The following is a 27468-nucleotide window of genomic DNA, read 5'->3' as shown; positions in this document are numbered from 1 at the left end:
AAACACTCTTTTTCCAAGAAATGCTTATAAACCATGTTTTTAGTGTGAACAGTGTTTCATAAGAACTTGTGAAAATTACAGTATTACAGTCAGAATTTTTGTTACTTTTATTTTAGAAAATGTCCTTTTTTAAAGTGTGGCATTTCAAGTCACATTTTTGTTTAAAATACAGAAAATACAGACAATGTAGAACATGAAGATGGCAAAAAAACAAAATTATGGATAAAAAAAAGCACTAACAAGCCTTTCTGACTGTTTAGGTTTTCCTTTTTGACAAAATGGAATTGAAAGCGAAGGAGGGACAAAAATGAAGGGAGAGAAGAAAAGAAACAATAAGGAAAGAGTAAGAAGAGGGCACAGAAGGAAAGAGAGGGTAAGATACTGAAAGTTAGTCAGGGAAACTATGGGTTCCTTAATAGTCGGTATTTTAAATTATCTTTATAAAGTCTAATTTAGAATTAACTCTTTCAAACCTCACTTTTTCTGATTTCTTTCTTTTTTCATTTTTAAAGTTTTTTTCTTTTGTTTTTCATTTGATCTTCCAGACCCCTTGGTGCCCTTGCCCTCTGACTGAGACATTGAAATGGGGAGGGGGTAGAGGGGAGCGATATTCTCGCTCAGCTCTCGGGGCCCTGATGCCCACCGTGCCCTCTGTGGCTGATCCACGCCCACCCACTCTCCATCTCAGGAGGATAACGACGAGTCCTTCTGTGTTTGCTGTGCTTGTGAACGCTGCATCGACTTCTGAGTTTCCACATCTCTAAAATGTTTCTCAACCTATATTAAAGAGACAGAAAATGGGACACACAAATGACAACCAATGAAAAACCTTAAATCCCCAAAACATTAGAGCACAAAGCAAAATCAGTGAGAGCTACACAACTACAGCTCAAGCAACATCAGCTTTTAAATAACAGAACTCTTTATAGTGACAACAGCCTGAAATAGTGGCCCCTGAATATATCCACTGCTGTTATATTGGATGAGAGAGATACTCACAATTTTGCGTATATGACTTAAAGCGCTTCCCTCTTTTCCTTTGCAGTTCTCCACCTGATACGGTGGTGAGATTATGACATCATCCATCACAATAATGTTCTTCTCCTGCCATTTGCAGTCCTTGATGCTGAAAGGGGGAAAATTGTTGCCAAGAAAAGACCAAAATATTAATCATTGGTTGCATTCATAAATGCAGCTAAATTTCTCTCATTTGAGTAGAGCAGTATTAAATGTATGAATGACACTAATGGAATCAACATACAAACATGGTACAGCTCAGCTATATTTAACACCACTGTTTTGAAACCAGATACCCAGTTTGACTCAGCCATGTGTGTGAGTAGGAGTGAAAAGACTGTGCTCGCTACATTAGTTTACCCTTACAGCATGGCTTTCAGTGACACCTGAACCCACAACTGGCCAGTGTCAGGTAATTTTCAGTCATGCTAAAAACAGTTTTGCTGAGTGGTAGTTTTATGCAGTCTAAGAGCAATTTATTAATTGCAGCAGTCTTGTCAGCCCTGAGTCTTCTAGTACAGTTGTAGTATTGTAGTAGATTTGTATTGTTAACTATATTTGCTTATGCTGTGGGAATAAAATTGTATAGGGATTTACAATTAACAGAAATCTCAAACCAAAAGAACAACATGAATATTTGCAATCAAGCAATCATTCCAAGCACAGGAAGAATTCTTTAGCTAAACCTGCCTTCTACTTACACTAGGTGACACTGAAATAAGTATCGACCAAACTCAGTTGAGGGGCTGGAAATGACTATCATCTTTTAATTTCAGGTCTATACTGGTTAACACAATGCAGTACTGCAGTCATAAATTATGCCTACTGTTGCTGATTTTTTATTATTTAAATAAGACACAATCTCTCTGAATCATGCATCAAAAAGCTTCAATCTTGGATCTAGCTAGTTTTTTTTTTTTTTTTTTTTTTTTTTTTTTTTAAACAAAACATGCTGCCAAAGAGAATGATTATACTGTCCATTAACCAAGGACATAAAGGCACAGATGGAAAGCACCACTCTTACATAGCACATCTGTTACTCTGCCAGCATTCATCTCCACAACCTTGCTTAAGGACCTACATTTGGGTTGAATGTGTGTGTGTGTGTGTGTGTGTGTGTGTGTGTGTGTGTGTGTGTGTGTGTGTGTGTTTCTAACTTGAATAAAACCACATGGGCAATGCAAAATAATATAAGGGAGAAACTAAGAGCAAATAATGGGAAACGAGTGCACAATTTCCTTAGTAGTGAAAAGTACAATGCTTAATTAACAAACAAAAACAAACCAAACAACCTTCAATAATGTTTTTTTCAACTAACTACATTTTTTGTGTCGGTGAACATAAGCCAGCTAAACATGACCCAGTGAGTGAGTTTACATGATTTGCACTACCTCTACAAAAAGTGTTCATCCTTGGAGAACCGCCAGCGTTCAATGTTCCTCAATGGCAAAATGACCTTGAACTATACCACCTTGGTAATTCAGGAACAATGGCTGAGCCCAGCTGCCAGAAACAACTTTCCACCTCTTTACTTTTTGAACCAAACTTCATGAAGTCATCACACCATTTAAAACGAAACTGAAAACATGTGTCTTTAATTTCTGCTGTGTGTTTGTGCTTATTTCTGCCCTAAAAAAAAAAAAAAAAAAAAAAAAAAAAAAAGACTTAAGGAGGTTTGGTTTTTGAGATGTTATAATGAGTCAGATATTATAACTCAAATATTGAGATGTAATAACTCAGAAGGAAGGAGTGGCCATCATTTAATAGAAAATATGTCAATTTTAAAAGAGATTAATTTTAATTTGGTTACACTGTTGGCTTGTTTTAGGCTGAATGGATTGAATACAACAATGTCACTCTCAGCTATACAAATGTAATGTAATATTTCACCTTCTCATACACAGAAATGCAACATTTCCCCAACTCATCCAGCCAAAATTAGAGGCAAAAATAAGCACAAGCAAATAACATTTCTACTTTCATACTTAACGCAGCATGACGCTACACGTAAACATGCTGCTATTGTGGACAATGTTTGTACTTAAACTATTTACTGTTAATAAAAACTGCACTTTGTTCAAGTGGCCCATTTAGTGAACTTTCTGAAAACTGCTAATTTGTTCTGTGCAGTGCTGAGAAAAGGAACACAATAACTGTGCCAGAACCAATGGGCAGAGAGAAATGATGTGAGCTGCACTTATTGCACAATTGGTAGGCAATGACTACAACTCTACACGTTAAATGCTTCCATCTACAAAAGACACGTGGCTAATGTCACTGCTGACATCACAGCTCGCTAGCAACAACATATCTTTGGTACTCATTTCTGGTCCAATAATTTTGAACACAATCACATCTCACAAGTGTTCATAATCTATTGCACTGCTCTACCCTAAATAGACCTTTTTTCCATTGCTAAAGCAGGATAGTTTGCCAGTTTGACTTTTTCCTTTCACTTTTCAAATATGAAATATTTATTACCCCCATATTGTTCAGCCCTGTCATATGCTAATTACACAATTATAACATCTTTACAGTCATTCAGGGTTGTGCTCATGTTACTGATTTATTATTTCTTTCAGCTCAGAATGCTCACAGAATGCTTCTTACTGAAGTGATCACTAAAATCTGACAATTTCTCTATGTAACTTTCTCTCATTAAACGCAGTGGCCTTTAAGCACAAAAACGAACAGCCTAACCAAACAATGACACTGGCGATAAGAGACAGTTTACATCCAAGCCTCCCAACGCCTTCCGCTTGGCAATGAACTGACAACTTTGGAGGCCATGGCTCAGTCAGCGTGTGGGAAGCTTGAGAGAACCAGAACATGGCCTCTTGTTTAGAGAAGGAGCAGCTTGTGTGTGCATCCCGTGTGCTGACTTACGTTTTATGTATAGTCTGGAATAGTTGCTGGCCCTCAACTGAAACCCCAGCGCTGATTGCATAGGCTTGGGACAACTTGTCTTCCTTTTCCGTCCTTGCCCGACTGGCGAGCTGAGAGGGGAAAAACATTCGAACGTTCAAAACACACAGACAGCCATGCAGAAGACAGCAGCATGTCAGCCACACAATTCATGTAAGGTCCCTTGCATATAGGAACAGTCGTTTGGTTACACAGTGTTACTACAGAAAGAAACACCTACACGCAAAGAGAGAAAAACATAGCTCAAGAGCCAGATCACTAGTCCAGTCAATAATTTTCAAAACAGCAACCTCATACATGCACCATTTCAGGATTGTACAAATTGTATCTATTTTTTGTAGTGCCAAAAACTGGCCCATTTTCAGTTGCAATTCTTGATTCGAGTTGTCAAAAAGTTTACTTTTGTTTTTTATGCACATATTTTCCTGGAACCATGACAACTGCCTGGTTCCTCAAAAGCGATGTGAAGTTACGGATTCAAATGTTACTGACTGGACAAGAGATCTGCCAATATGATTGTTTTCTCTGCATCTCTTGTAGGGATTACTTTCTGACAAAGTCAAGCAACTCTAAACTGCTGCAGCAGCAGTACAAGACATTCGTGACTGTTCCACAGCCCAGTCACCTGATCGTGTGGTTTTGTACTGACAGACCTTGATTATTTGCTCTGACGGCGATTATTTTCCACAGTAATTTGATTCCAAACACATTGAATACGAATTTGAGCATACATAAAGCAATACAATAAAATTTACTTTTCCCTTGATTGGAGTATGAAGTTTCCTTCAATTTTGCACTGGAATTTGAAGGGTAATGCAGCTAACAAAGCAGATGTACATGATTTAAAATCATTCAAACTGCAAGCCAAAAATGATCTTACTGACACTGTCTCAAACCTCGTTATTACATAATTTTGTGGTTTCTGACCCTGTACATGTATAAAGCTCAACAAAAGTGCTGACAAAACCTAGGCTTTGGACAACTGCCAATAGTCTTGAAAAAAATTCAAGTGTATTTTTCATTAATTTACGTAAACCATATATTTGTGTTACATTAGGTAATTCTACACATTAGTTTCTATACATACTGCAGAACCGGTGTCTTGCTGTAAAATGTGCAATGAAATTATTTTGCTTGTGCATGCACAAACTTTGATATACTTTGCCAACAATCTCATCATTTTAATGAGTACATGTCTGGGCCACAGTATGTCTCATTTGAATTAGTTTACTTTCAGAATCATTTTATTTATTTTCAGAATTAAATTTGCTATTATCATAAGAATACAAATGTATTAGATTTTCTAAAGCCATTCAATAAATTAATAAACATCATAAGAGTTGTGAGGATATTATTAATATAATACTGTAATAAAAATGATCATTAATCTCAATTATTTGCAAGACAATCATCAACTAAAATTTGATTATCGTGACAGACCTACATTTAACAACTCATAAGAGGCTTCATAAACTCCTCTGTTTGAATAACCCAAGCCAACCCACCACTCCTGGTTAAAGGATTATGCTCATAAAGGTCAAAGGGAGATGAAATTGACCTTACCTTGCTAACATTCAAAGATGATAGAGGAGGTGGAGTCTCACTGCGGTCATTAATAATATCCACCTCTGAAACGTAGGCTAAGTTAATCAGGACAACATCACTGAGGTTGGGCTTACCGCTTGAGGAAGCACATTCTGGGCAAAAAGTTAAGGAATACAGATCTGAGGGCCTTGGACAAAAATCAAAGTCACAACATTTAAAACACCACTTTTTAGCTGTTTTTAGTATTTACTATGCTGCTTTAGAGTATGAGCTATACATAAACCAGAAGGAAGAAAAGTGCAATTATAATAACCCAGAAAATATTTCATATAGCAAAGGAAAAAACTGCAACAACAAAAAAAAAGCTAAATAAAAAAAGAAATAAAAATATGACACTTCAAATACAGTGCGTGGACACAAAGCCAACTGGGAAGTGGGAGGGGGGAACGACAATTCCTGTTGAGCAATTTAGTTAAAAACTATCTTGGCCTTTTCAGCTGTTTCTTCCTGATTTGTGTAAACTGAGATTTGACTGAAGATCAAAGCCATTTTATATCCTTGCAATACACAGCCTGATTTTTTAAAAAGCTAAACACAAGACAAAATCTTATTATTTTATAAAAACTGGTTTAACATCATTCATGCCAAAAGTTCTGTTTGACTTGCACAACTACACACAGCAGACACATACTGAATTGTTTGCACAAAATAAGTGTGAAGGCGCTTGTATTTGAGCATCAAATCAGCTACGTTGACGTTTCTCCACTGACATCGTGTCTAGTACAGAACGATAGATTGTAGGGGTTTCTGTCCATGTAATCCGACACAGGATTACATTCAACAGGCATACAAAATAAGATTATTCTCAGTTTCTATTTTATTTTTTAGTAATGTGCATTTTACAGTCGTTTTACAAATATTCTAAAATGAATAGCTGAACAAAATGAAGAAAATCTTCATTTTTGTTAAATGAATCAAACGTCGTCTGTCAGTGATCTATATGCGACCTTCTAACGTTATACCTACCACATCAACCCAAATAAAACCGTTCAACGATAAAGCCACCAACTTAAATTCTATGTAACACACAAGACAGTATGTCAAATCGGATGCTCATACATGCGCCGTTTCGCAATGATAACCTAGCTAGCGACCTAAAGACTTTTACAAGTTAGCTGGCTGGCTACCTTACTTAGATGCATAAATTACCTGCAGCTAGCTGTTTAGACTGCTGATTTTTAAAACTACTCCGTTTATACAACAACGTATTTTACTGATTTAAGTCCACGATCTGATAAAGAGTAGAAATATTAGCTAGCTAGCTAGCAATATAAATAGCTAGCCTTAGCTAATCAATACACACAATGATGCTCTTTGAGCCAGCCAATACGCAGTACTACTATGTCTGAACTACATTTTGATGGTTAGCTAACAGCTATGAGTGTTCTAGTCACTAATAAAGAGCCTGTCGAAAGCTAGTGGAACTAATCTAATCTGGGGGGGGAAAAACCATGTGCAGAATTTAGTCATTGGAAATCAAGCAGCAAGGCGTGAACGCTACCATGACGCCTCTGGACTTGCTATAGGAGCCATCCAGCCATCCTTCTAGTGAGCAAGCTAGCTAACCTAGCTGCCTGGCCACGATTAATATGTCAAAACAACACGAGCCGCCCTGAATTGTGAACACAATCGATCCAACCCCTCAACCAAAGCCCGCGCATGAACCATGACCGGACAGCAGTGGACCACGTTGGGGGAAGAGAAGAGATTAACCCGAACACACTTTGAATGAAGACAGAAACTATTAGCATCGTGGTTCAAACTCGCAGCGTTAGCTCACCGCTAGCTAGCAACGCACATAAACACGCTCGCGCACGGTCTATCTGACACATTTCGGTTACCCTAACAGAGGCCCTAAAGAGCCGAGGAGGACATCCGACCATTAGCCACATCGAACAGAGAAAGGATACTCAGAGTTAACATCTTGGTCTGGTAATCGAAGGCCACGACCTCTCCTTGCAAACGTTGGCCCAAACAGGTGAGGCAAGAGACAAGGCTCCCAACACTAAAATACTCCCCCGGTCCAGGAGCCGCCATCTTCTCCGCCAGGGAAACCGGAGCGCCAGCTTTACGTAAACGTGCGCGACGGCGTGACTCCGAGGAAAACTGGGCGTGTCTGACGACGGACAGTACAAAGAACATTTTTTACCATTCATTTAACTCTTGTTACAAAGTGTGAAATATTAGCATATATTTACGTGGAATGGGTTCTAATAGGCTTTTAATGAAATAAGGACCAACAGTAAAACTTATTTACTGTTCAGTAGATAGTTGAAAGGAAGTAGGTAGTTGAAAGGAAAGGTTTGAGACCTTTAAATTACAACATTTCTGCATGGGTGGCTCCTGAAATTTGACTTCTTCTAAGTAATAACAATATGTTAAGGATAAATAAAGTATTATTTAACAAACAACACTGAAACTTTTAAAGGTTTTAAACAATCCAGATTACTGATGGGACAAGTAGGCTATGTAAATCACTAGGAAAATGAAAGTAAGAAGGATAGCTGGAGTCATGTGTTCCAGTCGGTTTGGGTTAGGGTTAGATCATAACAAAAACACAACTGTGGTTACCTGTTCTTGTGAATTCTGTTACAGTATGAATGATGCATAGCAACATGTGCATGACTGGCCATGTCATAAGATCACATGTCTTAAGAATCCTCAAACAAGTGCAGAGGGTAACAGCTATCTGCAGGCGTCCCTTGCAATTGGTAATTATGGGTCATGCATAAGAAAAATACTGAACGAGTGCTTAGTGGCAGCTTACCACAGAGGAAACCACTATTCTCCAAAAAAAAACCAATGCTGCCCCCTTCAGATTGCTAAAGACCCCCTAAACATTTCACATTACCACTAAAGTAATGCTTTGAACTTATCGATGTTTAGAATGACATTATTAATGTTCCCAACTATTTCTATCCATAATAATCCCACTTCTGACACCATGTGTAAAGGCTGAAGGCAGCCATCCTTCCCAGGACTCAAACCCAGCTCTGACAGGAGGTAAACATGAGCTCTGACCACCGGCCCAAAGAGCAGCTCCCTGGCACAGACAACCCATTTAACTGTCCTAAGTGGCAGCCTCTGTCACACTTTACAATTCCAGAAGGCTGCAACTGGGATCAGGACAAAGCAACCTTTAATTCACACAAAGGTTGTTCTGTGATCACACATAGAAAATGTAGTTTACAAACAAATATTTTATCAACAGCACAAAAAACATGCAACTAATGATAATATTGGTTCAAAATGTGTCCACAAGGCCCCTATTACAGCCCAGAAAAGGTGAATATTATAATTCCAAAGAAGATTCCAGGTGAGTACCTGAGGTGTACCTGTAGTAAGAGATGTAGAGATATTCAAAATTGTAGTGAAGTACGCAAGATTTCCAGAGAAAGGGGATGTTTCAGATAGAGGTCCTTCATAAGCTGTGCAAGCAAAGTGGAAACCTTGTGTACTTCACTACAATTTTGAATATCATTAGGGTAATATTTTGTCTTTCCAGCTCACTCCTGGAACCAAACATAATCTCATACTATAATATCCAGTGCAAGACTGCCTTGATAATCAACTGAATCACATGAAAATTGTATTGTTCATTGTGGGGACAGATTTAGGGGAACTGAGAAATGAGAATCACATAGTCACATTCATACAGATGAAGGGTATGAATAATCTACAAGGTAAATAAAAACTATATTCATTATGCTCAATTTTTCTTTTTTATTTACTACCATTGCCACATAAAATGCATGTTGGAAGGAAGCCAGTAGACTTTTTTCCTTCTAACCAGGCACCAAACTAACCAATTCTGTGTGAATACCTTTAAGCTTTTCGATTGGTAGATATACCTATAACTCTAAACAATTGTTTGAAATCCCCAAATGAACGTAATGAATCTGTTTCAGGGCAACATGAGACAGATCAATTTTTTAATATTTTTACCTATATTTGCATTTCTCTTTTTATGCTACTTTAATCCAGGGTTGTTGTTCATTCAGCAAAATTATTTCATTGTTATATTGTTCTACAAAGGATTCTGTTGTACGGTATAGCCAACAAATACAAATACAAAACATACATACATACATACACACACACACACATACATACATACATACATACATACATACACACACACACACACACACACACACACACACACACACACACACACACACACACATATATTATATATATATTATTTATTTTTTTGACAACTCAAAGAAAAAATGGCCACAAATTATGAGTCTGTAGCGTACATCTAACAATTCCATCTAACAAAGTGGAAATTAGATTATCTAGTAATAAAATCTAGTCAGATTTTCATTTTCATGTAACTGTTTTCGCATTTTACTAATTTGTTATTGTCTAACGTCATGACTGATTCACTCAACTCGGCGATTCACTCAACTCGATCCTTCAGTGAATCGAACGGATGAATTTTACCGAAGCTTGGATTGATATGGCGCCAATGGACTCCATAGTTTAAGGGCCACTGTAGCTCTATTCCGCACTCCTGGCAAATAGTTTCGGAAGTGCATGATTAGCGAACCTGCACATGATGAACTTGGGGCACAATTATCTTAAATTAGCTAGATAGATACTAATTTTAAACTTCCCGCGTCAATGTTCGACGCTGCGCATCATACCGGTAGTTATCTAGCTAGCTACTTGTTATTTTGCTTGCTAGACAGCTAACCTAAGATCACGTAACTTAGCTATCCTACCGTTACTAATCAGCTACGTTAGCACCTTATTAAGACTTACTGAAATGGAAACCTTATATAGTAACGGTATTTGGATGGCGGAGGCTCTTCAGTTGAAAACGAGAAATTATGAGGATTTTTGGCTGATAGCTACCCATATGGGAGATCCCAAAGCAGCATTTCTTCTCGTTTTCCCACTCGTGTTCTACCTGCACCGACGAACGGGCATCGCGATTATCTGGGTTGCAACGATATCGGAATGGCTCAATTTGGTGTTTAAATGGTACAGTCGCTGTCCACTTACATCTTAACATCTTAACACTACCAGCGGTTTCACGCCTTCACAAAATGTATTGGTTTGCTGTGAGTTGAACAAGATTAAAAGTTGTTTCACACCACCGTATTCCTTCACAATTCAAAACTCGCACCAATTATATATGACCTTACATTCCCAAGTAAATAGCTATGTCGAGAACTTGATCTTTAACGTTATTATTGATGCAGTAGTTTGCATTTGTGCATACAGCAGACTCACTTTATGTTGTACTTGATCTACAATTTGTGGCGTGAACCTTGGAAAATCCGGCGTTTTTTTTTCCAGTGAGTGCCATGAAGCATAATACTACTACTGTGCTATCTCTTGCGTAGGATCCTGTTTGGGGAGAGGCCGTACTGGTGGATAGGGGAATCCCGTCTTTTTGTGAAAAACAGACCTCAACTCCAACAGTTCCAGTCCACCTGTGAGACAGGACCAGGTTAGGAAACAAAACACCCTAGAATAACCTAAATAGTTTTATCTGTTTAGATATCAGGTTGTATACAGTCAGTCTCTCTCTCTCTCTCTCTCTCTCTCTCTCTCTCTCTCTCTCTCTCTCTCTCTCTCTCTGTACTCTTTTATAATGTAATATATAATGTAGTACAGTTCTCTTCAATGATTTTGAAATGTTTTTATTTGCACACTAACATCACAAATAACATTTTATGTACCTTTTGCAGTGAACATAGTTCTTTTTGTAAGTCTTATCATGAAATCACAAGCTTTCCATGACACACTCTGCACTCTGCTACTGCAGTGTACAGTAGCATACACAGCAGTATTTATATAATTACTGCATACTGCACACTATTGAGATATATGCTGCTCATCTCTACTCAGGTTTTTTGTGTATTAGATATACAATATGGCCATAAATATGTGGACACACCTCTTAATTGATTTCAGGTGTGTCAGCTACATCCATTGCTAACAGATATAAGCAATCGCATAGCCATGCACACAGCCATCCCCGTAGACAGACATTGACAGTAAGATAGGTTGTACTGATGATCTCAATTACATTAAATTTGGCTCTGTCTTAGTATGCCATATTGTTCATAAAATGTCTGCCCTTCTAGATATTTTCCTATTAATTGTAAGTCCTGTTACTGCGAAATGGAAGCTTTCTAGAGGAACAGCAGCTCAGTGACGTATTCACAGAGTGGGGCCAGTGAGTGCTGAAGCGAATGGCATGTAAAAATGCTCTATTCTCTGTTGCATTACTTACAACACTATCAGCACAAGTATAGTGGGTTGAGAGAATGTGTGTAATGCCCACTGTTGGCTTTAGTGATGTAAAACACATCACCACTGGACTCTGGATTAGTGGAAACATGCTCACTGTCTGATGGCAGTCTGATGGACCAGTCTAGGTTTGGTAGATGCCAGGGCAACACTACCTACCGGAATGCACAGTGTCAACAATAAAGTTTGCTGGAGCAGGCATAATGGTCTGGGCCTGTTTTTCAGGGTTTGGGTAATGCCCCTTAGTGTCAGTTGAGGCTAGTACTAATAATACAGCAAACAAATATATTTTATATGCTTTTTTGGCAACTTGGGGAAGATGTTTTCCCGATACACTATGACTGTACCCCTCTGCACAAAGCAAGGACCATAAAACCATGGTTTGATGAGTTTGGTATGGAGGTACTAAAGTGGCCTGCACAGAGCCCTCACATTTGGGATGAGCTTGTGCCCATTGCTTTGGAATTAATTGGAATATTGATTTTGAGACCAGTCTTTTTTTGCAACATCAGTGCCAGAGCTCACAAATTCCCACAGACACACTCCAACTCTTGTGGAAAGCCTTCACAGAAGTGTGGAGAATGTTCTGTCTACAGAGGGGAAGCCAACTCCATACTAATGCCTAATGTTTTGGAGTGGCATGTCCAACATGTACATAAGAATGTCTTCTAAATGCCGTAAATATAAGTGTGATGGTCTGGTTTCTACATACCTTTGGTCATAATACGTTGTTCTACTATATGTTATAATGTGTATTGCGTTTATGGTATTGAGTGTGTTTTATGTATAATGTGTATTGTGTAATGATAGAGTGTTTTTGTGTATTTAATACTGAACTGATGTAAGGGTCTAAGCACCTAAGATTTTAACTCACCATCAGTATTGTGTAAGTGCGATATGAAGAGATTTGATTTGATAATTGTAGTTTGGTAATTGTATCAAAGCACCATTATAATGTACTGTATATTAAATTGTAATTACTGAGATGACCATGCATTCACCATATACACATCAGGTCTTCAAGTTCTTGTTCACGGTGCACTTTTATCTATTTCCTACCTCTGTATCCTGTAAAATAAGTTTGAGAAGTAACTCCATAATTACCATATAGTTCATCCATCCACCAATTCATCCACCTATTGTTTGATACTCCACTTTTATGGAGTTTATGATACATCCACCTCTGTTTATGATACTTTGATACTCAAAACGAGAGTGATTGCTTTCCTTGACTTGTATGCTGTTGTGCATAACTCATGCTCTCCAGGCAGCCCCTCAGGTCACGCCATGGTTACTGCTGCTGTGTGGTGGGTGGTTGTTTCCTCACTGGCCTCTTTTATTCACACGCGCTCTGGCAGGTCAGTCACAAAGCTTTGCGGTTCATATATTTACGATTATCCTAAGTTACAGTGCAACACTACAACATTTACTAACTTTAACAAAAGTCTTTGCAGTGATGTGAAAAAGTGTTTGCCCCCTTCCTGATATCTTATTTTTTGGCATGTTTGTCACACTTAAATGTTTCAGATCTTCAAACAAATTTAAATATTAGACAAAGATAACACAAGTAAACACAAAATGCAGTTTTTAAATGAAGGTTTTTATTATTAAGGGGAAAAAAATCCAAACCTACATGGCCCTGTGTGAAAGTGATTGCCCCCTAACCATAACCAATTGGGCCACCCTTAGCAGCAAGAACTGCAATCAAGCATTTGCCATAAGTGGCAATGAGTCTTTTGCAGTGCTGTGGAGGAATTTTGGCCCTCGCATCTTTGCAGAACTGTTGTAATTCGGCCACATTGGAGATTTTTCAAGCATGAACCACCTTTTTAAGGTCATGCCACAGCATCTCAATCAGATTCTGGTCAGGACTTTGACCAGGCCACTCCAAAGACTTCATTTTGTTTTTCTTAAGCCATTCAGAGGTGGACTTGCAGGTGTGTTTTGGATCATGGTCCTGCTGCAGAACCCATGTGCGCTTCAGCTTGAGGTCATGAATAGATGGCCGGACATTGTCCTTCAGGATTTTTTGGTAGACAACAGAATTGATGGTTCCATTTACCACAGCAAGTCTTCCAGGTTCTGAAGCAGCAAAACAGCCCCAGACTATCACACTACCACCACCATATTTTACTGTTGGTATGATGTTCCTTTTCTGAAATGCTGTGTTACTTTTACGCCAGATGTAATGGGACATACACCTTCCAAAAAGTTCAACTTTTGTCTCGTCAGTTCACAGAGTATTTTCCCAAAAGTATTGGGGATCATCAAGATGTTTTCTGGCAAAACTAAGATGAGCCTTTATGTTCTTTTTGATCAGCAGTGGTTTTCATCCTGGAACTCTGCCATGCAGGCCATTTTCGCCCTGTCTCTTTCTTATGGTGGAGTCATGAACACTGACCTTAACTGAGGCAAGTGAGGCCTGCAGTTCTTTGGATGATGTTGTGGGGTCTTTTGTGACCTCTTGGATGAGTCGTCGCTGCGCTCTTGGGCTAATGTTGGTCGGCCGGCCACTCCTGGGAAGGTTCACCACTGTTCCATGTTTTCACCATTTGTGAATAATGGCTCTCACTGTGGTTCGCTGGAGTCCCAAAGCTTTAGAAATGGCTTTATAACCTTTTCCAGACTGATCTCAATTACTTTGTATCTCATTTGTTTCTGAATTTCTTTGGATCACAGCATGAGGTCTGGCTTTTGAAGCTCTTTTGGGCTACTTCACTTTGTCAGCCTGGTCCTATTCAAGTGATTTCTTGATTGAAAACAGGTGTGGGAGTAATCAGGTCTGGGTGTGGCTAGAGAAATTGAACTCAGCTTTCCAAAGATGTGATAAACCACAGTTAATTTATGTTTTAACGAGGGGGGGTGGGGGGGGCCCAATCACTTTTTCACACAGGGCCATGTAGGTTTGGATTTTTTTCCCCTTAATAAAAACCATTTAAAAACTGCACTTTGTGTTTAATTGTGTTATCTTTGTCTAATATTTACATTTATTTGATGATCTGAAACATTTAAGTATGACAAACATGCAAAAAAAAAAATAAGGAAGGGGGCAAACACTTTTTCACACCACTGTATCTCTCACATGTGTACATACAATCAGTAAGGTCCTGGCTGCAGTGCCATACCTACTCTACACTGTGCTGTTGGGGGTGCTCGGCTTGTCTCGGATCTTCATCTTGGCTCACTTCCCCCATCAGGTCATTGCCGGCATTCTGGCAGGTCAGTGCTCCTACTAACTCATTTCAGTGATTTAGTACATTAGAGTATGTTTTAACTTTACATGTATAGCAGCTTAATAATATTGAATGTAACTTTATATAGCCAAACATGACTTATAAAGTTATAATATTATTATATAATATTTGTTATATAGTTATAACTATAGTTATAGTTACAATAAGAATGAGATATTTAGATCCAAGCATTGCATTTTTTTTCTGTAACTGTTGATACTTTTAGAATTTGGTAAACAGAAAGAAAATACTCTGCAGTTTAGATGTTTTAATTCTACCGCTTGTATTTTCACAGGGCTGATTCTCGGAGTTTTTCTAAACCGTACTGTGCCTGAATGTCGCCCCCTGCTGTTCCACGTGCGCACTAGTATGGGTTTGCTGTTAGGAACACTGATAATACATGCTTTGCTGGAGAAGGCTGGATTGAATCTTTCCTGGTATGCGAGCTGGCTACTGAACAACACATTTATAGTACTTAAGTAAACAGTAACAGGATCGATCAAACAAAAACCTAAGAATTAATAACTAATTAAAGAAGGTTACACTTATGTAGTCAGTACACTTTTCGTTAAGGTTAGTCATGCAGTGTTGTATTGCTACTGAATCAGTGTCCTCACGCTTTTCTTATTAACTCTAGGTCTATTTCGTTGGCCAAGAGATGGTGTTCCAAGCCTGAATGGGTTCGCATGGACACGACTCCTTTCTCTTCTCTGACTCGGGATGCTGGTGCGCTTCTGGGCCTGGGCCTTGCTCAGTTCTGGAAGCCTGGTGGCTGGACCCTTCCTTGGGTGCCAAAAACACTCTGCCTGGCCCTTTCCTCCATGGCCCTCTACCACATCAGTAGATTCCCTCTGCCCACCATTCCGCCTGTGCTCTTTTACACTCTCTTCTTCCTCAAATACGTTGTTGTGCCACAAGTGGTCATGGTGATGGTGCCGGGCACCGTTCACCTTCTTACAGCCAAAGCCAAGCAAGACTGAGGGTCAGATGTCACGGTTTTTAGCACATCTTCAAAGCAAAGACTTGAAGGCTGAGGTATTTTTATTTTTTTCTTGCGGCTCCACAAAAACCATCAAGTTTGTGTATATCTCAATCTTAAAGTGACCAGCTATTTGATTGTAGCTTTAATTGCAGTGAATACTGGGAAAGTCTGGAAATTAAGTGATCATAGAAGGGTTTAATTATGACCGTAAGAATGTCTATAAGCAAGTACATGTCAGAATCCTTACATATTCTAATAACATTCTAATGCCTAAAATGGTAGCTATAGATACTTATTACTGAAAATAAGAAACCGATTGCTACCCAAATTTAAAATGGGCGTAAATTCCTCAGAGGAGAACTCTAAATCTTATGTGGTTTGTAACAGTGAGCGGTAAGGAGGCAGATGCATGTGCGGAGAAGAGCGAGATTTATTCAGGGCAAATTCAGAATCAGAGTCGGTATAACGGTCCAGAGTCAAACTACCAATACGAAGAGTACGGGGATACATGATTAACAAACACACGAAGGCAAACGGGAAGCAGGATATAACAAAAGATGCTAGAAAAACTCTGGGCTAAGAAACACGAAGGCTAGGAAACACAAAAGGCACAGAGTACAAACTTAACACAATGATTCAAATATGCACGCACGGAGTCAACAAACAACCACAATGAACAGCAAAAACTAAGGGAACAAGGCAAGGCTTAAATACAATCAACTAAACGAGGGATAGGTGTTGAAAATCAAACAAGGGGCGGAAGAAACGAAACTATGGAACGGAACTAAAGACACAAGACGGAAAACATGGAACACGGAAGATGCGAAGGACTAATCATGACATGGTTCTTGTTTCTCGTGTACTGGAGTTCCAGAATTTTGGTTAGACTCCATCTGTTAGACTCCCTTCTGTAGTGCAGAGAAAATTCCTGTGAATCATTTTCAAAGTAATTATAGTATTTAACTGCAAATTGTAAATTGTTTATTTAAGTGTATATTGACTGTATATGTATTTAAAAATTTAAGATGATACAGTTTGTGGGTAGGTTATAAGCATTGCCAGTGTTCAAGAAGATGTGTCTGAAGCCCATGGTGATGTCAGTGCTAAAGCGTCCAGTGTCTTCTCACTACCTGTTTGTAGTGAAGCTAAAAGGGTGATTTAATTGTGTGCTTTGAAAGAAAAGATGTCAGCAATTCTCATTACTGAGATCCAAAGATCTGATGAGACACAAGTAGTATTAATAATAATAATAAAAAATTGTATGTATATGCCACTTTTCAAGTACCCCAAATTATTTACAATAGTCATTATAAAATAAAAATGTATAGACATATAAAAAACATACAGCATATTTACAAATAGCACTTACAAAACATGGGCAAGAGATGACACAGGAGTTTATGTTTGAGAAATATTATAGGCAAGGAAAGAACATTTTTTAAAGGTTAGATTTGAATAGAGAGTTGCAGACTGTTGGACCAGAGAGTTCCAGGGTCGAGGAGCACATCTAGAAAAAGCACGATCACTATAGCCATGCAGACTGGAGGAAGAAACAGTAAACAGACAGTCTGAAGATTACAATGGAACTTACAATGAAAGTTCCCTTCAGCAGCTAATCATTTTGGCTCATCATGTGACAGTTCATAAGAGTATACCGTCATGGGTATTTTGCAGCTCATGTTTCAGAAATGGAGACAATAGCCTGTTTTCATGTTGGCTATAGCTTGTGTTAGCCTTTCTGCAACTCTTCCTCAATAACCAGAAGGGGAGGGGATTTGCATGAGTGTGTGTTCACGTGTACATATATACAAACACACCCTTCCAGTAGGAGTCTTTCCTCACTCTGAGGACTTCTATCAGTGGCCTGCAAGTTTGAGGGTGTGGCCCAGTATGTTCCTAACTCTTCTGTACTGTATATATATTTATGTGTGTGTGTGTGTGTATATATATATATATATATATATATATATATAGAAGCCACTGTGTGACACAGGAGATCAAAATTAGAGAACAATTTATGAACTTGAATTTATAAAATTTATGAACCTGCTTTACCCGTTTTGATGTGTGACGGGGGCATTGTCCTGCATGAAAATTGTTGCTGGCTGATTGAGTGATGAATGCAAGGAAGGAACCATGTTTTGTTGAAGAAGGTTCTGGTACATACTTCACTCTGCCATGTAGTTATATGAGAGGTCCAACTCCTGCTGCCAAAAACATTCCCCAAACCATGACACTTCCTCCTCCACCTTTCACTGACTTCTTTACACACTTTGGGTTCAGTCTTTCCCCAGTTTGTTGACGAACATAATGTTTCCCATCATACCCAAATAAATTAAATTTGCTTTCATCACTAAAGTGAACTCTGGACCACTTCTCCTCTGTCCACACAACATGCTCCTCAGCAAAGGTTAGTCTAGCCTTTTGATTCTTTTTGCTAATGAGAGGTTTGGTCACTGCAGAGTGGGCTTTCAGTCCAAATGCTCTTAAAAGTCGAGACACTGTATGACGAGACAGATCCTTACCCTGTTCAATGCTGAACCAGTGAGCAATTCCGACTGCAGTGTTGAACCGATTACCCATGGAGATTCTCCGTATTATCCTGTCCTCTCTTGCATTTTTCTTTCGTGGGCGACCAGCCTTCTTGGGGGATTTGAATGAGTTTGTGATGTTGTAAAGATGAAATATTCTGGAACTCACAGACTTGGAACAACCAACTTCTTTTGCTATGGCTGATAGGGTCACCCCTTTGGCCTTCATCTGGACAACCTGCTGCCGGAGGGTTTCAGTCACTCTTGCAAAGTCAGTGAAAACTGGAAAGTTAGGCTGCCAGTTAAATAGGGTTTGCAAGATAATTAAGGAAATTAGCACCAGGTGCCAGATTAACACCAATAACTTGCAGGTATCTGAAGGTGTTCTCTAAATTTGATCAGTGTTCTTTTTCAGTTATCTCATTTACGTTTTTTATACCATGCTTTAGAATATATACAACTCATGAAATAACTCATGAAAAAATACTGCTCTTTTACTCCTGTTAGGATATATTCACATAGGATGAAAATAATTATTTGATCCTCTGCTGATTTTGTAAGTTTACCCCCTTACAAAGAAATGTCTATCATTTTCATGGTAGGTTTATTTTAACAGAGAGAGACAGAATATCAAAGAAATCCAAAATAAAAACATTAAATAAAGGTTATAAATGAACATATTTGATTAAGTGAAATAAGTATTTGATCCTCAAGCAAAACATGACTTAGTACTTCGTACAGAAACCCTTGTTGGCAAGCACAGAAGTTTCTTTTAGTTTGTCACCAGATTTGCGCATGTCTTGGGAGATTTTGGCCCACTCCTCTTTATAAACACTCTCCAAATCCTGAAGGTTTTGAGGATGTCACTCGGCAACTCAAAGTGAGCTCCCTCCACAGATTTTCTGTGGGATTAAGGTCTGGAGACTGGCTAGGCCACTCCAAGATTTTAATGTGCTTCTTCTTAAGCCACTCCTTTGTTGCCTTGGCCATATGTATTTGGTCATTGTCATGCTGGAAGTCCCATCCACGACCCATCTTCAGTGTTCTGGATGAGGCCAGGAGGTTCTCATTTAAGATTCTACAGTACATGGCCCAGTTCATCAGTCCCACAATGCAGTGAAGTCTTCCCTTAGCACCCTTAGCAGAGAAACAGCCCCAAAGCAGAATGTTTCCACCTCCATGTTGGACAGTGGGGATGGTGTTCTTGGGGTCATATCCAATATTTCTCTGCCTCAAAACATGGTGAGTCAAGTTGATGCCAAAGAGCTCAATTTTGGTCTCATCTGACCACATCACATTCTCCCAAGCCTTCCCTGAATCATTCAGGTGTTCATTGGTAAACTTTAGACAGACCTGTACATGACCCTTCTTGAGCAGAAGGACTTTGCGGGTACTACAAGACCTCAATCCATTATGGCGAGTGTGTTACTAATGGTTTTCTTGGTGACTGTGCTCCCAGCTCCCTTGAGATCATTAACAAGCTCCTCCCGTGTAATTTTGGGCTGACACCTCACCTTTCTCAGAATTATCCTTACCCCACGAAGTGAGATCTTACATGGAGCTCCAGAGCGAGGGCGATTGACTGTTATCTTGTATTTCATACATTTTTTAATTATTATTCCAACAGTGGTCTCTTTCTCACCAAGCTTCTTGCTGATGTTCTTGTAGCTCATTCCAGAGTTGGGCAGGTCTACAATCTTGTCCCTGACATCCTTTGACAGGTCTTTGGTCTTGCCCATGGTGGTCAAGAGGTTTAAATGGAAGAGACTGATTCTGTGACAGGTGTCTTGTATACACATAACAAGGTGAGATTAAGAGTACTTTCTTAAAGGGACAGGACTAATTTGTGTGCCTCATGGGCACATAACCGGTCTGTGGGGGTTAGATTTCTTGCTGGTTGGTAGGGGATCAAATACTTATTTAATTTAATAAAATACTAATGAAAGTATAACCTTTATTTAATGTTTTTATTTTGGATTTCTTTGTTGATATTCTGTCTCTCTCTGTTAAACCTACCATGAAAATTATAGACTCTTCATGTCTTTGTAAGGGGGTAAACTTACAAAATCAGAGAACCCATATAAGGTAAGAACAGGACATGATAAGGAATAACAGATTACATACATATATCTTGTGACATTCAAAATCTGTTCAAGTTGATACAGTTACAAGCATCTTTAAGATTCATATTCTTGATAGGAATTGGCACCCAAGTATATCAGGAAGAGACACCAAGTGTCTAGGCCTTATTTGCTTTTTTCTGAGAGTTACTGACATTTTTTCTAATCATGAATGCTCTGTTTATAACTTAAGCCAGTTGAGTAAGTATAATTTAGGTCTCTTTCCAGAAGCCTTATTTATTTTTGCTATTGTTATTGATATCAGAACAAGTGACTGAAAGTGCTAAGCGGAGGAGGACGCAAATACTGAGAGGAGTGAGATTTATTAAGGGCAAATCCATGATCAGAGTTGTAACAGTCCAAGGTCAAACTACTGAAACCAACAGATCAGGTGGAATACATGATCAAGAAAACAAACAGAACATGAGAGCTACACACAAAGGAAAAAAAAACACACAAACAAGCAGGAAACTAGCAGGCTACAAGGCAGAATGAAGACCACAAACACAAACATACAAGAAAGATACCAGACATTAAACATCTTTTACCAACAAGGAAACAAAAGAAACACTGGGTTTAAAAACACAGGCTAATGAGGGCTAACAAGATGGCAACAAAGAAGAGGTGGAACTGAGGAAAAACCAAAACAAGAATGCAAATATCAAAGGTTTCTTGCTGATTTGTAATTTAGGTTGTGCCAAACTAGTGAAAGTGTAGAAGGTGAATAGTTACTGTGAAGAATTCTATTCATCTTTCCATCATTATTTGTAGATTAATTAATGGTGTTATTGTTAAAGGCTAGAATGTATTAATGGGGTTGGCTATAAATTTTTAATCTTTAACTGGGAAATATTGTATTGTAGTTTGTTGAATGTCTGAACAGTGTTCAGCCATGATGAACTTACATCGTTAGTGCAGTGTTGAATGTACTGTAGTTGGTTAGGTAGAAAGTAAGAATAAAGGTTTGGTGCAATGAATCCCCCTTGAGGTTTGAGTCTCTGCAAAGTATCCTGTTTAATTATAGAGGTTTGGGTCTTTGGGTCTGTTTAATTCTAAACAGAGGTCTTTGCAGAGTAGCCTGTTTAATACTAGGTTTTTCTCTTTCCAGAGTCTGGAGGAAGGTAGACAGAAGTCATGAAGAAAAGATTATTAATTTTCTTAATTGTAGCAATTAATCAATCATAGATAAGGGCAATTTGGTCCATCATTAGATAATCTTTTATTGACTTGAGTAATGGTGTGAAATTAAGTTTCAAAAGATTATTTAGGTTAGAGGGTATTATTGAGCTCTAGGTGCTTAATGCATGAAGCAACTGGTTTAAAAGACCAGCATCCTAACAGGGTTCCTAAAGGGGTAGAATATGAGATTTGGACTAACAGTTTACTAAATAATTAATCATTCTCTGAAATGATGGAAGGGAGTTTGCTGGATTTACTATATATCACAGTATGTCATCAGTATAAAGTTATTTTGTCAGACTTCTGCCACAAATGGTTCAATAAATAATGCAGTTAGCAACAAAGTGGGCATCTGTCTCTTTCCTCTGTGTAACTGGAAATATGTAGAATTATAGACGTTAGTTATCCTTCTATAGTTATAGTTATACTACTGTAGCCATTGAGTTTGAATTGTATAGTATTTTATTCCACTTAAACATTGTATTAGACATTCTCCAAATCCAAACTTTATGAGCAAGGCAAAGAGGACAGTCACTACACCAATATGAACGGTCAGTTCCTGACCGCAGATTGAATGTTAACTGGATACTTTTGCTTGATGGATGCAGCATTGACAGTGATGTGTATAAGAGGTCCTGTGCTTTTTAAATTCATGTCAGCACAACACCCACTAGCATTACACTGAATTAAAATTCAATTTATTAAAACCTTTTTACAACACGTTGCTACAGAGCATCTATACCGAGAAGGTTTCTGATTGAGAATACACTCTGGGCAAATTAGACATTTTAATAAAGATGCTATATAAATATGACTAATAATAATAATAATAATAATAATAAAAGTTGCAATGGAATCTTCCCTTAGATCAGAGGAAGAAACCTTGAGAGGAACCATGGCTTAAAATATGAAGCCATCCTCCTCTGGTCAACACCGAATTACAAACTAATAGCACATAATGAAAAAGTTGCTTCTGCCATTAACTTTAACTTGCTGTAAAACGTACTATAAGAGTGGTTAATTATCCATGAATTTGACAGTGATACTCAGATTTCTCAGTGAGAACTAATTCAGAGTCTGCACAGTAAACAACTAAACATCCTAGCTGGAGAGCTGATAGCTGTGGCTATGGGCCCTTCAGTAAAGTCGCCATGGCACCCAGGGAACAGTTATCTTCAGGAGAGCAGGTGGGACATACTGACTAGTCAGGACAACTTGAGGGATACATATAAGGGTTAATGCTGTGCTGAAAACAGTCCGCCGCCCAAAGATATCACCAGCAGTATTCCTGTGGTCAGGAACTGCAGTGTGATAAAAAGGGAAGTGGGTAGATGACAAATTGTTTGTGGCAGCAGTCTGTAACTGTACGCCTATTCAATACACTCTATCTTAGTCAGACAGGGACTGTGTAGTGGGTGTATAATGCCTGTTCTCTTTGCTCATGTTTTTATTTTTTGTGACTGTTCGTATTGAAATCAGTGGCTCTGTTGTACATTTCAATTCTCATCCTTCCTTCTCTTGCAAGTGTGGCAGAGCTGCACTGATATAACATACCATGCAGTGTTTAACTGCATTTTTAACTCCATTGTTCTGTTCAGCTCTTCAGCCTGACTCAATTTGGCTTTAATATGACTGATCATGACCCTGAGCCACCCTCCTACTCTGGTCTCCTCAACTTTTTGTTCATCTCTTCGCTGCTGGACTGAGAATAGGGCTGCGACTTTCTGAGAGACATGGCCCAACATATCACATCTAGAGCTGTTCTGTGCTATTTAAAACTGATTCTGTGTTAAGATTAGGATGTGTTCTATCCTTATAAATAATTAAATCCTTAGAAATGCCTTATAATCATCAGTGTTCAAGATGAACTTTGTGGGTGTGGGTGTGTGTGTGTACACAATTTATATATATATATATATATATATATATATATATATATATATATATATATATATATATATATATATATATATATCCAAAAAAATTAAGAGACCACTAGAAAATTATCAGTTTCTCTAGTTTTACAATTGATGGGCATGTGTTTGACCAGGCTGAGCAGTTTTATTCTATAAACTACTGGCAACATTTCTTCCAAATTGCAGATAAAAATCTTGTATTTTAGAGCATGTTTTTTTAAAAGAAAATGACTAATGGTCAAAATAACAAAACAGTTACAGAAATTTCAGACCACAAATAATGAAAAGAAAACAAGCTAATATTCATTTATAAACAACACAGTACTAATATTTCAACTTATTATGAGTCAAGAAATGAATATTTGGTGGAATATCCCTGATTTTTAATCGAAGCTTTCATGCGTCTTGGCATGCTTTCCAGTCTTTCACATTGCTGTTTGGTAACTTTACGCCACTCCTGGAACAGAATTGCCAGGAGTTCGGCTTTGTTTGATGGCTTGTGACCATTCATCTTCCTCTTGATCACATTCCAGAGATTTTCAATGGGGTTCAGGTCTGGAGATTTGGCTGGTCATGATAGGGTCTTGAACTGGTGGTCCCTCATCCACACTTTGATTGATCTGGCTGTGTGACATGGAGCATTGTCTTGTTGAAAAAAACAATCATCAGTTGGGGAACATTGTCAGAGCAGAAGGAAGCAAGTTTTCTTCCAGCACAGTTTTGTAAGTGGCTTGATTCATGTGTCCTTCACAAAGAAAAATCTGCTTGATTCCTTGCTGAAACACCCCCAGATCATCACCGATCCTGCACCACATTTCACAGTGGGTGCGAGAGACTCTGGCTTGTAGGCCTCTCCAGGTCTCTGTCTAACCTTTACATGATCAGGTGTTGGACAAAGCTGAATATTGCACTCATCAGAGAAGATGACCTTACTCCAGTCCTCTATGGTCCAATCCTTATGGTCTTTCACAAACTTCAGTCTGGCTCTTCTTTGCTTCTCATTAATGAAGGGCTTTTTTCTAGCTTTGCATGACTTCAGCCCTGCCTCCAGAAGCCTATTTTGAACCATCCTCACTGTGCAATTCAACCCAGCTGCTGCATGCCATTCTTTGTGTAGATCACTTTATGTCATCTTATGGTTGTTAAGTGACATTTGAATGAGGTTGCGATCATCATGGTCGGTAGAGAGTCGTTTTCGACCTCCGCCAGTCTGTAGCTGTTGTTGTCTCGTGTGTTTGCTGCTTGACCTTGTACTTATGAACCATAGTTTTTTAAATTTTCAAGACAGAAGCAACCTGATGCTTACTGTATCCCTCTGCCAGTAAAGCTAACCTTCTTTTCCTCATTAAGAACCTTCTTTTCAACTCTTTTGGCATGGTCTGTAGCTGTAATTTGACTACACTTACTTTTTGGGTAGACCTAGCACTGCTTTTCCCATCCAGCTGGTTCTATAACAAGAGAACAGTGAAGACAGCAGCAGTGGTTTTTATACTGTTGCTCATTATAGTTGGATTTTGTTAAGGTACCTGTTCAGCATCTAATTAAGTAGATTGAGGTGTGTCAGTTAAGGGATTCAACAAACACTTGAATGGAATGGCTGCTGTACACGTGGAGCTGCTGCAATTTTTCCCCAGAGCTGTGTGTGTGTGTGTGTGTGTGTGTGTGTGTGTGTGTGTGTGTGTGTGTGTGTGTGTGTGTGTGTGATATATTCACACACACAAAGCTATCCAGACCCTCTGCATATACCTTCTTACACTGGGGTTGCAAGGTCAAGCATCATATGACATAAGAGTGAAGAGACTAATCCATCTCACCAGGACATCGGAATGTCATTTGGATATGGTTGGATGATTACAAAGAGAGGAAAGGTAGCCAGAACCAAGGGGATCATAGTACTACCGGAAAGTAACGTGGCAGATATTGAGAACAGCTACAAGTACCTTGAAATCCCACAGGCAAATGGGAATCATGAATACGCCAAAAGAAAGCAGCTACAACCAAATACCTACAAAAAGTGAGACAAGTCCTAGGAAGTTAGTTAAATGTAATGTGGAGGGTGACGGCAACAGTGGTTCCTGTGGTAATTGGAGCACTAAGAGCTGTGGGCCTCAAACTGGGAGAATGGCTAAAGCAGATCCCAGGAACAATATCCAAGATCTCTGTCCAGAAGAGTCTAGTCTTGGGAACAGCTAAGATAGTCTGCAGGTTCCTCAAGTTCCCAGGCCTCTAGTAGAGGACCTGAGCATGAAAGAAAAATACCACTTGGGGTAGGTTGGGGAATGTTTTTTTACCACACACACACACACACACACACACACACACACACACACACACACACACACACACACACTTTTAGATGCACCCTTAGCAAATAGCTTTCAGAACTATTCTTCTTTACCCTACAAGTGCTCTGCATATGTGAGATCATTTTCAAGACTAGTGATAAAAGCCTCATAGGTGACTGTCTCATGAAGCTCAAAGTATAGGATAGTTACTTTAAAGAATCAAAAATCTAAGATTTTAATAATATTTATTTATCACAGCATAATCACATATGTGTTACTGTGGAAATATCACCTATACACTAAAGGAACACTGAAAATGCTGAAATGTTTTGCGGTTTTTGTTTGCTTTCATAATCATTCATTTGCCTAAATAAATAAAAATTCTTATAAATAATCACTCCTTCCCTTCTGTTACTGTTTCCTGATAAGGACATTTCCTCCTGTTAGAACTTGTTGATGACTTCACTTTCTTTTGTATGAGTTGGTGACAAAGGGGGGTTCAGGAACTGTATTGTATGTCATATATATTTGATATCAGGCGCAAAGAAAAGCTATACCAGTTTGCAGGATTGCTTATCTTGCATATCTGTGTCATTTGTTAAACATGACTCTAACCTGAGCAAGCCATGGTTCACACGTTTCTGCATGTTTCTGCCTTTTTTCAGTTCTTCTCTCTACATTCTTCTGTCTCTTCTCTTATCTAATAGGTTATCTTAGACACATTGTACTGTCAGGTAGACTGGGTCAGATATCCTATTTTTATATATACTGAAATAAGGCCTGGGGTTTCTAAAGTGGCCATGTATGTAGACTGGTGAAGACACCCGCACCAAGAGTGTCTTGACATGGTACATGTTATCTTTCAAAAATAAGGTTGATTTATTCATAAGAAACAAACTTATCTTGATGGCTTGATATTTGTGAAATAATTTTGTTTTTATGAAAAAAGACTTTAAAAATGTGCAGTTTGGTATTACGGAATGTGCACAATATTGATAATACATTGTTAGAAGGTGTACTGTAAGAGCATTATGTTTTGTTTATGTTTATGACATTTTATATACTCCCTAAGGGTTCACTGCGTTTGCAACAGTTACAGTGTTTATCATTTATGATAGAATGATGCCAAATCACAACAGTATAGTTGGAAGCAATCTTCAGGGCAAATAAAATCAATCCCTTCCACACACATTGTCATTGCATCAATGGAAACTGATTTATTCTGTTATCTTGAAGTCAGTTAACTTTTCTGGTACCCTGAAAGCTCATATTTAGAGACAAAAGAACTTACCATATTTATCTAGGTCATGCTTATCTAGCACAAAAATCACAGCTTTAGAAAACCTACCACTCCCCTGCAGGATCTCACTGATCTTAACCCAGCAATCATTAAAAAAAAGATAAA

General features: G+C 38.5%; 2 protein-coding genes across 2 annotated transcripts; one reads left to right on the top strand and one right to left on the bottom strand.

Moving 5' to 3' along the window:
- Positions 1–92: 92 nt before the first annotated feature.
- On the bottom strand, positions 93–7616 carry lsm12b (LSM12 homolog b). The gene is made up of 5 exons (XM_027005107.3): positions 7458–7616; positions 5506–5639; positions 3904–4013; positions 1000–1126; positions 93–777 (listed from the first exon to the last, which is right to left on the bottom strand). Exons 1-5 carry the CDS (start codon positions 7582–7584, stop codon positions 685–687), a joined length of 591 nt encoding a protein of 196 aa, XP_026860908.1. The 5' UTR covers positions 7585–7616; the 3' UTR covers positions 93–684.
- A 2370-nt stretch (positions 7617–9986) lies between these two features.
- g6pc3 (glucose-6-phosphatase catalytic subunit 3) lies at positions 9987–17980 on the top strand. Its single transcript, XM_027005106.3, has 6 exons — positions 9987–10539; positions 10905–11011; positions 13085–13175; positions 14918–15036; positions 15346–15487; positions 15688–17980. Exons 1-6 carry the CDS (start codon positions 10322–10324, stop codon positions 16028–16030), a joined length of 1020 nt encoding a protein of 339 aa, XP_026860907.2. The 5' UTR covers positions 9987–10321; the 3' UTR covers positions 16031–17980.
- The last annotated feature ends 9488 nt before the right edge of the window (positions 17981–27468 follow it).

Source organism: Electrophorus electricus, chromosome 15, assembly GCF_041902795.1.
Source record: "Electrophorus electricus isolate QZ-2024a chromosome 15, ASM4190279v1, whole genome shotgun sequence".
NCBI classification, from domain to species: Eukaryota; Metazoa; Chordata; class Actinopteri; order Gymnotiformes; family Gymnotidae; genus Electrophorus; species Electrophorus electricus.
The sequence above is the reverse complement of the archived record's forward strand: the minus strand, read 5'-3'. Positions and strand labels throughout refer to the sequence as shown.

Bases quoted from the DNA above. Each gene is read 5' to 3' on its own strand.
- lsm12b (XM_027005107.3), bottom strand. From the start codon at position 7,584: ATGGCGGCTCCTGGACCGGGGGAGTATTTTAGTGTTGGGAGCCTTGTC. The intron at 1,127-3,903 runs GTAAGTCAGCAC...TCCCCCTTTCAG, and splicing joins TTCCAGACTATACATAAAAC to CATCAAGGACTGCAAATGGC. The intron at 778-999 runs GTGAGTATCTCT...TCTTTAATATAG, and splicing joins TAAGTCATATACGCAAAATT to GTTGAGAAACATTTTAGAGA.
- g6pc3 (XM_027005106.3), top strand. From the start codon at position 10,322: ATGGAAACCTTATATAGTAACGGTATTTGGATGGCGGAGGCTCTTCAG. The intron at 10,540-10,904 runs GTACAGTCGCTG...TCTCTTGCGTAG, and splicing joins CTCAATTTGGTGTTTAAATG to GATCCTGTTTGGGGAGAGGC. The intron at 15,037-15,345 runs GTCAGTGCTCCT...GTATTTTCACAG, and splicing joins CATTGCCGGCATTCTGGCAG to GGCTGATTCTCGGAGTTTTT.